Source organism: Ornithorhynchus anatinus, chromosome 18 (assembly GCF_004115215.2).
Source record: "Ornithorhynchus anatinus isolate Pmale09 chromosome 18, mOrnAna1.pri.v4, whole genome shotgun sequence".
Taxonomy (NCBI): Eukaryota; Metazoa; Chordata; class Mammalia; order Monotremata; family Ornithorhynchidae; genus Ornithorhynchus; species Ornithorhynchus anatinus.
This window is the reverse complement of record NC_041745.1, coordinates 44241245-44257097: the sequence shown is the minus strand read 5'-3', so window position 1 is coordinate 44257097 and position 15853 is coordinate 44241245. Positions and strand designations below refer to the sequence as shown.

Here is a 15853-nt window from a genome sequence, read left to right as displayed (position 1 = left end):
GGAGTTATGACTGCGATGACCTTATATCTACCCCAGTGCCTAAAACAGTGCTTGGCACATTGTAAGCGCTTAACAAATACCAACATTATTAATGATCGTCCATCTCCCCTCCTCCAGACTGTGTTTGTTATGGGGAGGGAATGTCACTGTTTCTTGTTGCATTGTACTCTCCCAAGCGCTTAGTAGAGCGCTCTGCACATAGTAAGCACTCAATAATAATAATAATGGTATTTGTTAAGCACTTGCTATGTGCCAAGCACTGTTTTTTAAGTGCTCAAAAAGTATGATTGAATAAATGAGGTGCTGTGGGCCAGAGGGAGGGGCTAGTAAAGGGTGCAAGCCCAAGTGCCAGGGTGACAAAGGAGGGAGTGGGAGAAGAGGAAATGAGGGCTTAGTCAGAGAGGGCCTCTTGAGAGGAGATGTGCTTTTAAAGAAGGATTTGACGGAGGGGAGAGTGATCGTCAGTCGGATATGAAGAGGGAAGACATTCCAGGCCAGAAGCAGGATGTGGTCGAGAGGTCAGAGGGGAGAAAAAAAGATCAAGCAACAGTGAGGAGGTTAGCGTTACAGGAAAGAAGTATACAGGTTGGGTTGCAGTAGGAAATCAGGGATGGAGGGGGCAAGGTTATTCATTCATTCATTCAATCGTATTTATTGAGCGCTTACTGTGTGCAGTGCACTGTACTGAGCATTTGGAAAGTACAATTCGGCAACAGAGACAATCCGTACCCAACAACGGTTGATTGAGTGATGATAAGGAGTTCGATGCAGAGGTGGACGGACGACTGCTAGAGGTTCTTGAGGTGTGCAGAAACACAGACTGAACCGTTTTATAGAAAAATGGTCGGGGCAGCAGAGTGAATGGTCAGTTGTCTTAGTGACCACAGAGTGGGGAGAGAGAGGAGGCACGGGGTTGATGCAGTAACCGAGGGGGGATTGGATAAATGTTTGGATTAACGTGGTCACAGTCTGGATGGAAAGGAAAGGGTGGAAGGTTGAACAGGCAGGATTTGGTGACACTGAATATGTGGGTTGAACAGAGATGAGTTGAGGATAACGTCAAGGTTATGGGCCTGTGAGATGGGGAGGATGGTGGTGGTTCGGGCTGTCTCACGACCAAGCCAAAGCAAAACTACGACTCCAACGGGACACTAGGAATCTTAGAGGAATCATGTGCTGTTGCCCTTCTTGGTGCCCACCCTCATGGTATGAGATGAACCATTCAACTCCCCTGACGCTCCCCACCCTTCCCCCAGTGACCCAACAGGGACCATTCAACACGCCCCTGCCTCTCCCGCTGTTCCTTCCTCTCCTCCAGTGACTCAGAACCAACTATCCCACACCCCTAACTTTCACCCAGTGACCGGGCATGGACCATCCCACACCCTGACTCTCCCCCAGTGACTCAACATGGGCCATCTGATATCCATGACTTTCCCCTCTCCGTTCCTGACTCTCCCCAGTGACCCCGCACAGACAATCCAACACCCTTGAATTTCCCCAGTGACACCTGTGGGGTCGGGCCGGTCTGTGTGGAGAGGTCGTCAGCCCTCGCTCCTGTGGGTGACACGGCACCGGGCCCGAGAACAACTGCTTGGAATCACTTGATGACCAGGATGTGGGACGGTCAGTAAGCTGAGCTGCTCTCTGCTCCTTGAGCACCCAAGGGGAAACATGCCAACCCATCGCCGGTCTTCAGCATCCGTCTACCTAGGGGTCCCTTGTATTACTGACCACCGGGCACATGGGCGCTACTGTTGGCTATCTCCTTGTCCTACCTCCTCATTCAGTCATATTAAGTGCTTAACTGCGTGCACAGTACTAAGCGCTTGGTAGAGTGTACACACACACCCACTCCTTTATATTCAAAGGAGAGGCCACTGATAGTGTGTGTGTATGTGTGTATGGCACATGAATAGGCTAATGTGGGACCCACAGTCCTGGCCACACTGGGCACACATACTAAGGCTATACCTTATTGTGTTGTCATGCTTAATGTTTACAGCACCTGGAGCTGTTGTCTCTTTAGCCTGATAGTTTAGGGATGCTTAATTTAACAGTTTATGGTATTTAAAGGAACTTGCCCTGGCTTTTCCTCGGGTATGGAACAGAACACAGTTTATAATGTGTTAGTCTATGGGAAAACACATCCCACCATACTGCCACACTTGCAAAGAATGCTAGCCTGTTGTATCATGGTGTGTGTTTGGAACTCTAAATGGCCATCCACATCTTCCTCTCCCCACTCCCTTCTTCCTGACATTTACATTGTGCTGGTGTCCCATGCTGGACTGGAAGCTCCTTGAGGGCAAGGAGAGCATCTACCAAACGCTCTTGTCCTTCCCTGTGCGCCCAGTGCAGCGCTCTGCATAGACTGTAAGCTCCTTGTGGGCAGAGACCGTATCTACTTACTATAGTGTACTCCCCCATATGCTCAATACTGTGATCGCACACGGGAGGCTGGAAACTCCTATTTCAAGGACCATGTCCGCCAAGTCTGTTGTACTCTCCTGAGCGCTCAGTACAGTGCTCTGCACAGGATAGGAAGTTCATGCCTACCTGCTCTGTTGCATGCTTCCGTATGCTCAGAAAATACTGACCATCGACTAAACTTCCACTCCCAGGCCTTTTAACCTGAGGTAGTCACAGGGACTGATTGCAAAGAGGAGGAGGAAGGAGGGGAAGACTTGGATAATCTATCCCGGGATAAACCATCTCTACAGTTGGCTGGGCGGGTGGGCAAGATTCTCTCAAGTGGGGGATGGGCATGTGTGTATACACGTATGCTCTTTCTATCTCTCATTTATATTAATTTCTGTTTCTCCGACTGTAGATTGAGACTGTAAGTTCACCACGGGCAGGGAATGTGTCTTTTATACGGAGCAGGCCCAGGCACCCGAGTTTGGTAAGCAGAGTCACAGCTTCACCCAGGTTTGTTCTATGACCATGGGCAAGTCAAGGAATGACTCTGGGTCACGGTTTCTTATCTGTAGAACAAGGATAAGATACCAATTCTCCCCACCTTTTAGACTGCAAGCCCGACGCGGAACGGGGCCACTGTCTGATTTCTTTCCGTAGGGGAGTCGTCTAGTTTGAAGAGGTTGTAGAAACTCTGAATAAAAAAACACCGACCACTGTTATTAAGGAGTTTGGACGCAACTGGGCGTGACAACGTGGCCAGAGGGTGAGGCTCGGGAGGGGCAGTTTCTCAGGGCGGGGATGGGACAGTCCGGGGATGCGGAGGAGTTTCCGGAACGTGACCGCCACGGCCGCGGGCCAGAGCAGAGGCAGGGAGCGGACAGGGGATGGACAGGGCTTGGCCGCCCAGGGCGGGAGGTTCAGACGACCTCTGTCGTCCGCAGCAGTTCGACCACTCCTTCCTCGGAAAGGAGGCGCACCTGGCCGGTATCCTGACACCACACCTCGTAGAGCGGGGGGTCCTCCAGCACCTTCCGGCCCGCGACCACCACGAACGGGTAGCCTAGCTTCTGGGCGTCTTTCAGCCTCCGGCCGATGGTCAGCTGAGTCCTGTCGTCCAGCAGGATCTCGCCCTGCAGCTGGGGGGCGGTGGCGAGCAGGCGGGCCCGCAGGGCCTCCACAGACGCCCCCGCCTCCCGGCTGCCCTTCTTTGGGGGGATGAGGCACACCCGGTACGGGGCGAGCGGGAGGGGCCAACGAAGGCAGTCTTCCGGAGACAGGACCTCGACGGCCGCGGCCAGGATGCGCGACACGCCCAGGCCGTAGCAGCCCATCTCCGCCGGGAGCGGCCGGCCGTCGGCGCCGGCGACCGTGGCCCCGAACACGGAGGAGTACCTGGCGCCCAAGTAGAAAGTGTGCCCCAGCTCGATGCCCTTGCTCTCGGTCAGCGGGCCCCCGCAGGCCGGGCAGGCGGGCGGCCCGGCCGCGGGGGCGAGGGTCTCCGCGTTGGCCGCGAAGCCGCAACCCGGGCACAGCGCCAGCCGGTCCTCGCCGACGCCCGCCGGCAGCTGGAACTCGTGGGACTCGGAGCCGCCGATGTGACCCGTGTCCGCCTGGACCCGGACGACCGGGAGCCCCAGCCGCTCGAACAGACGGCCGTAGGCGGCGCCAACCAGCTTGTAGGTGCGGCGGGCGGCGGCGGGGGAGGCGTCGAAGGAGTACAGGTCTTTCATGTAGAACTCGCGGGCGCGCAGCAGGCCGAAGCGCGGCTTGGGCTCGTCGCGGAACTTCCGGGTCACCTGGTAGAGCAGGAGCGGGAGCTGCCGGGACGACAGCCCGCCGCGGGAGGCCACCAGGGCCGTCACCACCTCCTCGTGCGTGGGCCCCAGGCACAGCTCGTGGCCCTGCCGGTCGTCCAGGCGGAACAGCTCGCGGCCCATCCGGTCCCAGCGGCCCGAGGCCCGCCACGGCCCCGCCGAGCTCAGCGCGGGCATGTCCACCTTCTGCCCGCCGATGGCCTGCATCTCGCGGTCCATGAGGCGGACGAGCTTTTCCAGGGCACGCACGGCGAAGGGCAGGAGGTGGAAGCAGCCGGGGGTGGCCGGCTGGATCAGGCCGGCCTGCAGCATCAGCCGCTGGCTCTTGCAGGTCAGCTCGGGCCCGCCGGCGTCCAACCCGCTCACCTCGTCCTCCCGGAGGTTCTGGGGCTGGAAGAGGCGGGAGAACTCGGGCTGCGGGGCACCCCCCGGGGGCCAGCTGCAGAGGGGGTGCAGGGTGGCCCGGTGGGGGCCGGACATCAGAGCCACCCGCCATCCTCTCAGCAGCCCTCCCATGGCGTGGGGGCCGGCCTCGGGGCTAGAGAAAGAGAAGAGGGCACATTAGGGGGTGGGGTGAGGTGGGGTAGGTACTTCGCCTGGTAGTACCTTCCCCCGGGGCAGACCCTCAGGCGGCTGCAGTGTGGTCAGACTGGCCCTAGGGTTCTGGGCTTCAGAGTCAGAGGTCATGAGTTCAAATCCCGGCTCTGCCACTTGTCAGCTGTGTGACTGTGGGCAAGTCACTTAACTTCTCTGTGCCTCAGTTACCTCATCTGTAAAATGGGGATTACCTGTGAGCCTCACGTGGGACAATCTGATGACCCTGTATCTACCCCAGTGCTTAGAACAGTGCTCGGCACATAGTAAGTGCTTAACAAATACCAACATTATTATTAAATACCAACATTATTATTCTGGCGCCACTCACACACTGCCAGTTACTCTCCTCACCTTCAAAGGCTTATTGAAGGCCCGTCTCTTCCAAGAGGCCTTCCCCGACAAAGCCCTCCTTCCTCTTCTCTCACTCCATGCTGTGTTGCCCTGACTTGCTCCCTTCATTCATTCCCCTCTCCCACCCCCACAGCACTTATGTATGTATCTGTCATTTATTTATTTAATGTCTGCCTCCCCCTCCGGACTGTAAGCCCATTGTGGGCAAGAAATGTGTCTGTTTACAACAATAAAGCACTCAGTACAGTACTCTGCACACAGTAAGCGCTTAATAAATACAACTCACTGCCATCTCCCCGACCATCCTCCTCCCACCTCCAGCTTCCTCTAGACTTCCCCTCTGGACTGTAAACACCTCACGGACAGGTGATGCACTCTCATTCTTTCATTCATTCATTCAACAGTATTTATTAAGTGTTTACTATATGCAGAGCACCGTACTAAGCGCTTGGGATGTACAATTCGACAACAAATAGAGACAATCCCTGCCCACTGACGGGTTCACAGGCTAAACGGGGGAGACGGACGGCAAAGCGAAACGGAACAAAACAAAAACAAGACAACGTCGTCAAGATAAATGGGATGGAGGGGATGTACACCTCATTAAGAAAATAAGTAGGGTAATAAATAATATATACAAATGAGCACAGTGCTGAGGGGAGGGGAAGGAGGAGGGGCTGGGGGGAGGGGGAGCAGAGGGAAAGGGGGGCTCAGTCTGGGAAGGCCTCTTGGAGGAGGTGAGCTCTCAGTAAGGCTTTGAAGAGGGGAAGAGAGTTTGTTTGGCGGAGGCGAGGAGGGAGGGCATCCAATATCACCCCAGCGTTTAACATAGTGCTTTGTATTCAGTAGGTGCTCCATCAATCAATGATATTTACTGAGCACTTACTGTACGCCGAGCACTAGAGCACTAGACTGACCACTTGGGAGAGTACAATACGATCAACTTGCACGCTGCACATACTCTATTGTGCAGGGGACCATGCTGCCAACTCTACTGTGGCGTACTCTCCCTAGCAGTAAGCACAGTGCTTTGCACACAAAAGGCACTCGATCGATATCAGTGGTACTTATTGAATGCTTACTTTGTGCAGAGCTCTGATCTAAGCATATGATGGAGCTTCTATTCTATTCAACTATCACCTCTATGCGGATGATAACCCAAGTCTACTTCTCCAGCCATGATCTGGCTTCCTCTCTGCAGTCTTGCATTTCCTCTTGCCTTCAAGACATCCCCTTCCCAGACTGAGCCCTCCCTTTCCCTCTGCCCCTCCGCCCCTCCCTATTCCCCCTGCTCCCTCCCTCTGCTCTTCCCCCTCCCCTCACCACAGCACTTGTGCATATTTGTATATATTATTTCTCTATTTTATTAATGAGGGGTATATATCTATGATTCTATTTATCTTGATGGTATTGACGCCTGACTACCTGTTTTGTTGTCTGTCTCCCCTGTTTAGACTGTAAGCCCGTCATTGAGCAGGGATGGTCTCTATCTGTTGCCCAATTGTACATTTCAAGTGCTCTGCAACAGTAAGCGCTGAATAAATACGACTGAATGAATGAATGAATGCATGTCCTGCCATGACCTCAAGCTTAACAGGTCCAAAACAGAAAGCCTTATCTTCCCACCCAAACCCTGTCCTCCCCGTGACTTTCCCATCACTACAGAGGGCACCACCATCCTTCCTGTCTCACAAGCCCATGACCTTGGCGTTATCCTTGACTCCTCTCTCTCATTCAACCGACATATTCGAGCCGTCACTAAATTCTGTCGGTCCCACCTTCACGACATCACTCAAATCTGCCCTTTCTCTCTATTCTGTTAACATGCTACCATGTTAATGCAATCACTCATCCTACCCTGCCTGGATTACCGCATCGGCCCCCTTGCTGAGCTCCCTGCCTCCTCTCTTTTTCTCCCCACTCCAGTCTATACTTCACTCTGCTGCCCAGTTCGTTTTTCTACGAAACCTTTCAGGACCTGTCTCCCCACTTCTCAAAAAGCTCCAGGGGTTGCCCATCCACCTCCACATCAAATAAAAACCCCTCACCATTGGCTTTAAAACACTCAATCAACCTGCCCCCTCTTGCCTCACGTTGCTACTCTCCTATTACATCCCAGCCCACACGCTTCACTCCTCCAATGCTCATCTTCTCACTGTGCCTCCGTCTTGTCTGTCTCGCCGCTGATCCCCTGCCCACGCCCCGCCTCTGGCCTGCAACGCCCTCCCTCCTCAAATCCGACAGAAAATTCCTCTCCCCTCCTTCAGAGCCTTATTGAAGGCCCATCTCCTCCGAAAGGCCTTCCCTGACTAAGCCCCCTTTCCTCTTCTCCCGCTTCCTTCTGCGTCGCCCTGGCTTGCTCCCTTTGTTCTTCCCCTCTCCCAGCCCCACACCACTTATGTCCATATCTGTCATTTATTTATCTATACTAATGTCTATCTCCCCACCTCTAGACCGTAAGCTCGTTGTGGGCAGGGAATGTGCCTATCGTTGCCTATTGTACCCTCTTAAGCGTTTAGTACAGTGCTCTGCACATAGTAAACACCCAGTAAATGCAATTGAACGAATGAAGGAGCATATGTACTTAGCACAACTCTATCATATTTGGTACAGTGCCTGGCACAAAGTAAGCGCCTAACAAATACCATCATTATTCCTCTTCCAAGCGCTCAGTACAGTGCTCAATAAATACCACTGATTGGTGGATAGACTGCTGGACACCCAATCTTTGCACGGTTCCTGGGGGCACCTGACTGGGCAGGGCTCTCCCTCGGTCCTTGCCTGTGAAAGGGTGTGCGTCTGGTCACTCGGCCACCCCTCCCATTCCCGGGTCTTTTGCTGGTTCCTTGCACTTCATTCCTTCCAGCACACTTTCCTCTGACAAAGTTCTCTCCATGGAGGCCATAGGTTTTGGGGGGTGGGGGAGATGAGGGGGGAGATCTGAGCAATGAGAAGGCAGTGTCCTGCCCTCATGACCACAATGACCCGCATAGCTGCCCCGCTTTTTGGCATCATTTTTCTAACAGTGAGAAGCAGCATGGCCTAGTGGAAAAAGCACGTGACATCTGGGTTCTAATCCTGACTCTGCCGCTCGTCTGCTGCGTGACCAATGCCAAGTCACTTCACGCCTCTATGCCTCAGTTTCCTCATCTGTAAAACGGGGAACGGATACTTGTTTTCAAGAGTCCCATAGGCCAGGAGCCTCTTATGGGGCAGGGACTGTGTCCACCCTGATTATCCTGTATCTAACCCAGCACTTACTACTGTGTTTAGCATAAGGTGAGCACTTATTATTAGCTCCCAACAACCTCTATTCACCTCCAACATGCATATATTAATTTATACATTCCCTCAACAGTTATGCATATGTGTATGACCAGCTGTTTGGTCATTTCATTGAATCCTGACTCCTCTATTGGTCTGTAATTCTATGCCCATGTCTCTGCTTAGACTGGCAGCTCGTTGTGGGCAAGGCACATGCCTCCTCTATGTTGCGCTTTTCCAAATGCATTGTACTCAGTGGGCGTTCCTTACACACCAACATGACTACTATTCATTCATTCAATCTTATTTATTGAGAGCTTATTGGGTGCGGAGCTCTGGACTAAGCACTTGGGACAGTAGAGTACAACAATAAACTGACACATTCCCTGCCCACAGCGAACTTACAGTCTAGAGGAGACATACGAGTATAAATAAATGAAAGATAAGTCCATAAGTAGAGAACATAAATATGTACACAGAGAAGCAGCATGGCCTAGTGGCAACAGTGTGGGCTTGGGTGTCAGAGGACATGGGTTCTAATCCCGGCTCCACCACGTACCTGCTCGGTGACCTTGGGCAAGTCACTTCCTGTGCCTCAGTTCCCTCATCTGTAAAATGTGGATGAAGGCTATGAGCCCCTCACGGGACAACCTGATTATCTTGTATCTACCCTAACGCTTAGAGCAGTGCTTGGTAAAGAGTAAGTGCTTAACAAATACCATAACTGGAAGGGGGGATGAACGAAGGGAGCAAGTCAGGGTGATGCACAAGGGAGTGAGAAAAAAGGAAAGGGCGTTTAGTCAGGGAAGTCTTCTTGGAGGAGATGGGCCTTCAATAAGACTTTGAAAGGGGGAAGAGTAGTTTTCTGTCTATAACTACTAAGAGTAGTCTGTCTACTACTTCTCAAGCATGGCAACGTGAACTGGGAATGAAGCTGAGAATCAGGAGGCCTAAGTTTAGTCCCGGCTCCGCAATGGTCTGCTGTTTAACCTCTCTGGGGCTCACTTTTCTCCTTCGTACTATGAGGATGCGGCACCGGGTCCTCCAGAGACTGTGTGCCCTGGGTGGGGCAGGGAAGGCACCCCACCTAATTATCATGTGTTGTCCCCGGCATTGGTCATGGCGTGTGACACAGGGTGGGTGCTGAATCAATGCCATCACCATTCTTGCTCTCCTCCTCTAGACTGGAAGCTCAATAATAGTAATCATAATAATAATGTATTTGTTGAGCACTTATCATGTGCCAGGCACTGTTTAAATGCTGGGGTAGATACAAGATAACCGGGTTGGACACAGTCCCTTTCTGACATGTGGCTCCCAGTATTAATCCCCATTTTAAATAAAAGGGAGCTGAGGCCCAGAGAAGTGAAATGATTTGCCCAAGGTCACAGAGCAGACAAGTGTCTCTTCATCTCTTCAAAGCCCACCTAGAGCTCACCTCCTCCAGGAGGCCTTCCCAGACTGAGCCCTCCCTTTCCCTCTGCCTCCCCCCCCATTCCCTATACTCCCTCCTGTGCTCTTTCCCCTTCCCCTCCCCACAGCACTTGTGTATATTTGCTTATATTATTTCCCTATTTTAGTAATGATGTGTCTATATCTATGATTTTATTGCTCTCTTTTGATGGTATTGATGCCTGACTCCTTGTTTTGTTGTCCGTCTCCCCCACCTTAGACTACGAGTCCACTGTTGGGCAGGGATTGTCTCTATCTGTTGCCGAATTGTACATTCCAAGCGTGTATTACAGTGCTCTGCACACAGTAAGCGCTCAATAAATACCATTGAATGAAGTGGAGGAGCCAGGATTAAAACCCAGGTCCAAAGGTAGCGTGGCTTAGTGGAAAGAGCCCGGGCTTGGGAGTCAGAGGTCGTGAGTTCGAATCCCGGCTCCGCCGCCTGTCAGCTGTGTGACTTTGGGCCAGTCACTTCACTTCTCTGTGCCTCAGTGACTTCATCTGTCAAATGGGGATGAAGACTGTGAGCCCTAGGTGGGGCAACCTGCTCACCTTGTATCCACCCCAGCGTTTAGAACAGTGCTTGGCACATAGTAAGCGCTTAAATACCAACATTTATTTTTTTTTCTGACTCCCAGGCCCGGGCTCTTTCCAGGTCACGCCGCTTTTCGTTGTGGGCAGGACTCGTGATTAGCAACTCAATTAGACCGTACTATTCCAAGTGCTTTGCCTGATAAGCGCTCAGCAAACATCACAGATTGACTGAACAAACCCCTGATTCTGCGGGGACCACCCTCCGCACTGCGCAGGCGCAGTCCGGCTCTCGGGAGGCCCTCTCCGCACTGCGCAGGCGCAGACCAGCCCCTCGACACCCCCCCCCCCGCCCCACTGCGCAGGCGCCGACCGGCCCCCTCGAGAATCCCTCTCCGCACTGCGCAGGCGCGGTCCAGCCCCCGGGCGCCCCTCTCTGCACTGCGCAGGCGTGGTTTGGCCCCCCGGGAACCCCTCTCCGCACTGCGCAGGCGCCGTCCGGCCTCCGGGCACCCAAGTGCCCCTGCTGGCCGGCCGAACTCCGGGCTAGACTCCTTCGGAAGGTTCGGTCCCTCCCGCCGTTCTGAGGCCGCGCTCGTGTCCTGGGCCGGAGCCGGCTGGGGGCAACCCCGCTTTTCGCCTCCCGCCCCCGACCCCGCTCACCTCTCCGCCGCGTTCAGGCTCGGGGCCCAATGCGCATGCGCATTGGCAGGCGTGGCGGCGGACTGGGCGTGGCGCTCCTGCCCGCCCTGGCTGAGTCAGCCAATCAGAACCTGCGGTCGCCGGGGAAGCCCCGCCCACCCCTTTTCCCGGGCGGGGCCGGAAGTTGAGCGCAACTCCAGGGAAAGGCGAGCACAAGAAAGGGAGAGATAGAGCGCCCTTCCCTTAAGCCAAAGAGAGGGGTTATACTCGGAGTGGCGCCCCCTAGCGTCCGGAAGCCGACAAGAGCCTCCCTCCCGGCCCGACCACACTTCACCCCCTTCAAAGCCCCACTGAAGGCTCACCTCCTCCAGGACGCCTTCCCAGACTGAGCCCTCCTTTTCTCTCGTGGGCAAGTCACTTCACTTCTCTGTGCCTCAGTGACCTCATCTGTAAAATGAGTATTAAGACTGGGAGCCTCACGTGGGACAACTTGATGACCCTGTACCTACCCCAGCGCTTAGAACAGTGCTCTGCACTCAGTAAGCGCTTAACAAATACCACCATTATTATTAGCATTATTATCCCCCTTCTCCCGCCCTCTGCTCTTCCCCCTTCCCCACAGCACTTGTGTATATTTGTACTTATAATCCTCTATATTAATGATGTGTCTGGTGTATATTTGTACTTTTTTATAATTCTGTATATTAATGACGGGTTTATATCTATAATTCTATTTATATTGATGCTATTGATGCCTATCTACTTGTTTTGATGCCTGTCTACCCCCAGATTGTTAGCCCGTTGTGGGCAGGGACGGTCTCTATTTGTCGCCGAATTGTACTTTCAAGCGCTTAGTACAGTGTTCATTCAGTCAGTAGTATTGAGCACTTACTATGTGTAGAGCACTGTACTAAGCGATTGGAATGGACAATTCGGCCATAGATAATAATGTTAGTGTTTGTTAAACGCTTACTATGTGCCAAGCACTGTTCTAAGCGCTGGGGTAGATACAAGGGAATGAGGTTGTCCCATGTGGGACTCACAGTCTTCATCCCCATTTGACAGATGAGGGAACTGAGGCCCAGAGTAATAATAATAATAATAATGTTGGTATTTGTTAAGCGCTTACTATGCGCCGAGCACTGTTCTAAGTGCTGGGGTAGACATAGGGGAATCAGGTTGTCCCACGTGGGGCTCACAGTCTTAATCCCCATTTTACAGATGAGGGAACTGAGGCACAGAGAAGTTAAGTGACTTGCCCACAGTCACACAGCTGACAAGTGGCAGAGCTGGGATTCGAACTCATGAACCCTGACTCCAAAGCCCGCGCTCTTTCCACTGAGCCACGCTGCTTAAGTGACTTGCCCAAGGTCACACAGCTGACAAGTGGCAGAGCCAGGATTAGAACCCATGACCTCTGACTCCAACCGGGCTCTTTCCACTGAGCCATGCTGCTTAGAGACCATCCCTGCCCAATGATGGGTTCACGGTCTAATGGGGGGAGACAGCAAATCAAAAGAGAACAAAACAAAAACAAGACAACATAAAGATAAATAGAATCAAAGAGATGTGCACCTCATTAACAAAATAAATAGGGTAATAAATAAAATATATAAATGAGCACAGCTTTGACTACCATCTCTACGCAGATGACATGCAAATCTACATCTCCGTCCCTGTCCTCTCCCCCTCCCTTCGGGCTCACATCTCCTCCTGCCTCCGGGACGTCTCCACCTGGATGTCGGCCCGCCACCTAAAACTCAACATGAGCAAGACTGAGCTCCTCATCTTCCCTCCCAAACCCGGTCCTCTCCCAGACTTCCCTATCACGGTGGATGGCACGACCGTCCTTCCCGTCTCTCGGTCCCGCGATCTCGGTGTCATCCTTGACTCGTCTCTCTCGTTCACCCCACGCATCCTATCCGTTACCGAGACCTGCCCGTTTCACCTTTACGATATCGCCAAGATCCGCCCTTTCCTCTCCACCCAAACGGCTACCTTACCGCTACGGGCTCTCGTTATATCCCGGCTAGACTACTGTGTTGGCCTTCTCTCCGATCTCCCTTCCTCCTCTCTTGCCCCGCTCCAGTCTATTCTTCACTATGCTGCCCGGCTCATCTTCCTGCAGAAACGATCTGGGCATGTCACTCCCCTTCTCAAACAACTCCAGTGGTTGCCTATCGACCTCCGCTCCAAACAAAAACTCCTCACTCTAGGCTTCGAGGCTCTCCATCACCTTGCCCCTTCCTACCTCTCCTCCCTTCTCTCTTTCTACCGCCCACCCCGCATGCTCCGCTCCTCCACCGCCCACCTCCTCACCGTCCCTCGGTCTCGCCTATCCCGCCGTCGACCCCCGGGCCACGTCCTCCCGCGGTCCCGGAACGCCCTCCCTCCTCACCTCCGCCGAACTGATTCTCTTCCCCTCTTCAAAACCCTACTTAAAACTCAAGAGGCCTTCCCAGACTGAGCTACCCCTTTTCCCTCTGCTCCCCCACGTTCCCCTCCCCTCAGCACTATGCTCATTTGTATATATTTTTATTACCCTATTTATTTTGCTAATGATGTGTAAAATCCCCTTGATTCTATTTATCGTGATTACGTTGTCTTGTTTTTGTCCATCTGTCTCCTCTGATTCGACTGTGAGCCCATTATTGGGCAGGGATTGTCTCTATCTGTTGCCGAATTGTACATTCCAAGCATTTAGCACAGCGCTCTGCACAGAGTAAGCACTCAATAAATACTACTGAATGAATGAATAAATATAGTTGAATGAATTAAGGTCTCAGTGAGTACCTCGATCTCATCTATCTCGCCGCTGACCCTCTCACCCCCATCCTGCCTCTGGCCTGGAACACCCTCCCTCCTCAAATCCCACAGATGATTACGCTCCCCCTCTTCAAAGCCTTATTAAAGGAACACCTCCTCCAAGAGGTCTTCCCTGACTAAGTCCTCCTTTCCTCTTCTCCCACTTCCTTCTTCATCTTCCCGATTTGCACCCTATATTCATCGCCCGCCCCAGCCCTATAGCACTTTATGTACATATCTGTAATTTATTGATTTATATTAATATCTGTCCCCCCTTCTGCAACATAAGCTCACTGTGGGTGGGGAATGTGTGTTTATTATTTTGTACTCTCCTAGGCACTTAGTACAGTGCTCTGCACACAGTAAGCGTTCAATAGATAGGTTTGAATGAATGAACGAATGAATGACTCAGAGGTCACGACTCTATCATGGGGAGGAGGGATCCAGCCAGAGCTGTGCCCACTCTCACCTGGCTTCCTGCTCTCACCTGGCTTTCTGACCAGCCTTGCTTGGCACCAGGAGCTGGCAGGAAGCGGGTCAAGGTGGTTAAGAGATTAGCAGCCAATGTGGCCGGCTCAGTGAGGTCCCCAGGTGGCACGGTTACCCTCCCGAATAGCCCCCAGCTGTGGGACCAGCCCGTCGGGCCGGGTAAAGCCGCGTGGGCGACTCCGGCCGCGGGGGAAGCGTGGGTGACGAGTCTGGGGACGGGAGGCCGGGCCAGCCGGTGGGCTCCACTTCCTCCGGGCCAGAGGACCGGGGCTCTGGCAGACCGGCGAGAAACAGACGATGGACACTGACCTGGGGACCCAGGGATCGTGGGTAACTCCTGCCAACCCAGAGGACCGAGCCACAGACCGGCCACAAGCATGGTCCGGGGGGCTCGCCTCCCTGGGGCCCGGGAGGAGGAAAAAAAAGAGGAAAGACAGGAAGGTTGCAAGGGAAAACAAGACAAGTGTGAGGACATGGATGGCCAGAGCTTAGATCACTTAAAGGCCATGTTCATGTTCAGAGATAAAATGTTTGAATTTAAGAAGTTGGGAAATTGCCAGAGGGACACAGGAAATCTAAAAGAGAGAGTGAGAGGGAGACAGAAAGAGAAAGGAAGACAGAAATAGAGATATAAACAGAGAGAGACACAAGATCAGGCAGGGAGAGAGACAGAGATTGAGGCAAGGAGGGAAAGGCAGAAATGGATCTAGAGACAGACAGCAAGAGAGGAAGCGAGAGACACCGAGACAGAAGGAGGGAAAGACCGAGATTCAGGAACAATGTGAAGGAAAGGCAGAAACAGATCCAGAGACAGACAGCATGAGAGGAAGGGAGAGACACAGAGACAGAAGGAGGAAAAGACAGAGACACAGAGGCAAACTGAGGGAAAGGCAGAAACAGATCCAGAGGCAGATGGCGAGAGAGGAAGAGAGAGACACAGAGACAGAGTTAAGGAAAGGGTGTATGAACCAACAGTATCAAAACAGAGTGTGAACCTAGTGTCCCTGTGTGTGGTAAAATTCTATAAACAAAAAACCAATTAATCGATAATATTTATTGAGTGTCTATTATGTGCAAAGAGTTAGGATCCCTGCCCCCAAGGAGCTTCCAGTCTACTGTGTGCAGAGTGCTGCACTGAACACTAAGGGAAGAGTCCAATAGAGGTGGTAGACACGATCCCTCCCCTAAAAGAGCTGGCAATCTACCGTGTGCAGAGCACTGTACTGACTGCTGGGGAGAGGAGAGGAGACTTAGTCACGATTCCTGACCTCAAGAAGATTACAGTTTGGCAGGGGCAGAGACCAAACAGTATTTACAGTGCTTAGTACAGCGCCTGGCAAATAGAAAGAGCTTAACAATTACAATGATTATTATTTACAGAAAGAAACAGCTCTGCCTAATGGATTGAGCACGGGTCTGGAAGTCAAAAGGACTTGGCGTCTAATTCCTGATCCACCACTTATCTGCTGTATGATCTTGGGCAAGTC

General features: G+C 52.7%; 1 protein-coding gene across 1 annotated transcript; it reads right to left on the bottom strand.

Moving 5' to 3' along the window:
• Positions 1 to 2768: 2768 nt before the first annotated feature.
• On the bottom strand, positions 2769 to 11175 carry PARS2 (prolyl-tRNA synthetase 2, mitochondrial). The gene is made up of 2 exons (XM_029046538.2): positions 11094 to 11175; positions 2769 to 4773 (listed from the first exon to the last, which is right to left on the bottom strand). The coding sequence occupies exon 2, from the start codon at positions 4749 to 4751 to the stop codon at positions 3339 to 3341; it is 1413 nt and encodes a 470-aa protein (XP_028902371.1). The 5' UTR covers positions 4752 to 4773; positions 11094 to 11175; the 3' UTR covers positions 2769 to 3338.
• Between the last annotated feature and the right edge of the window lie 4678 nt (positions 11176 to 15853).

Bases quoted from the DNA above. Each gene is read 5' to 3' on its own strand.
- PARS2 (XM_029046538.2), bottom strand. From the start codon at position 4,751: ATGGGAGGGCTGCTGAGAGGATGGCGGGTGGCTCTGATGTCCGGCCCC.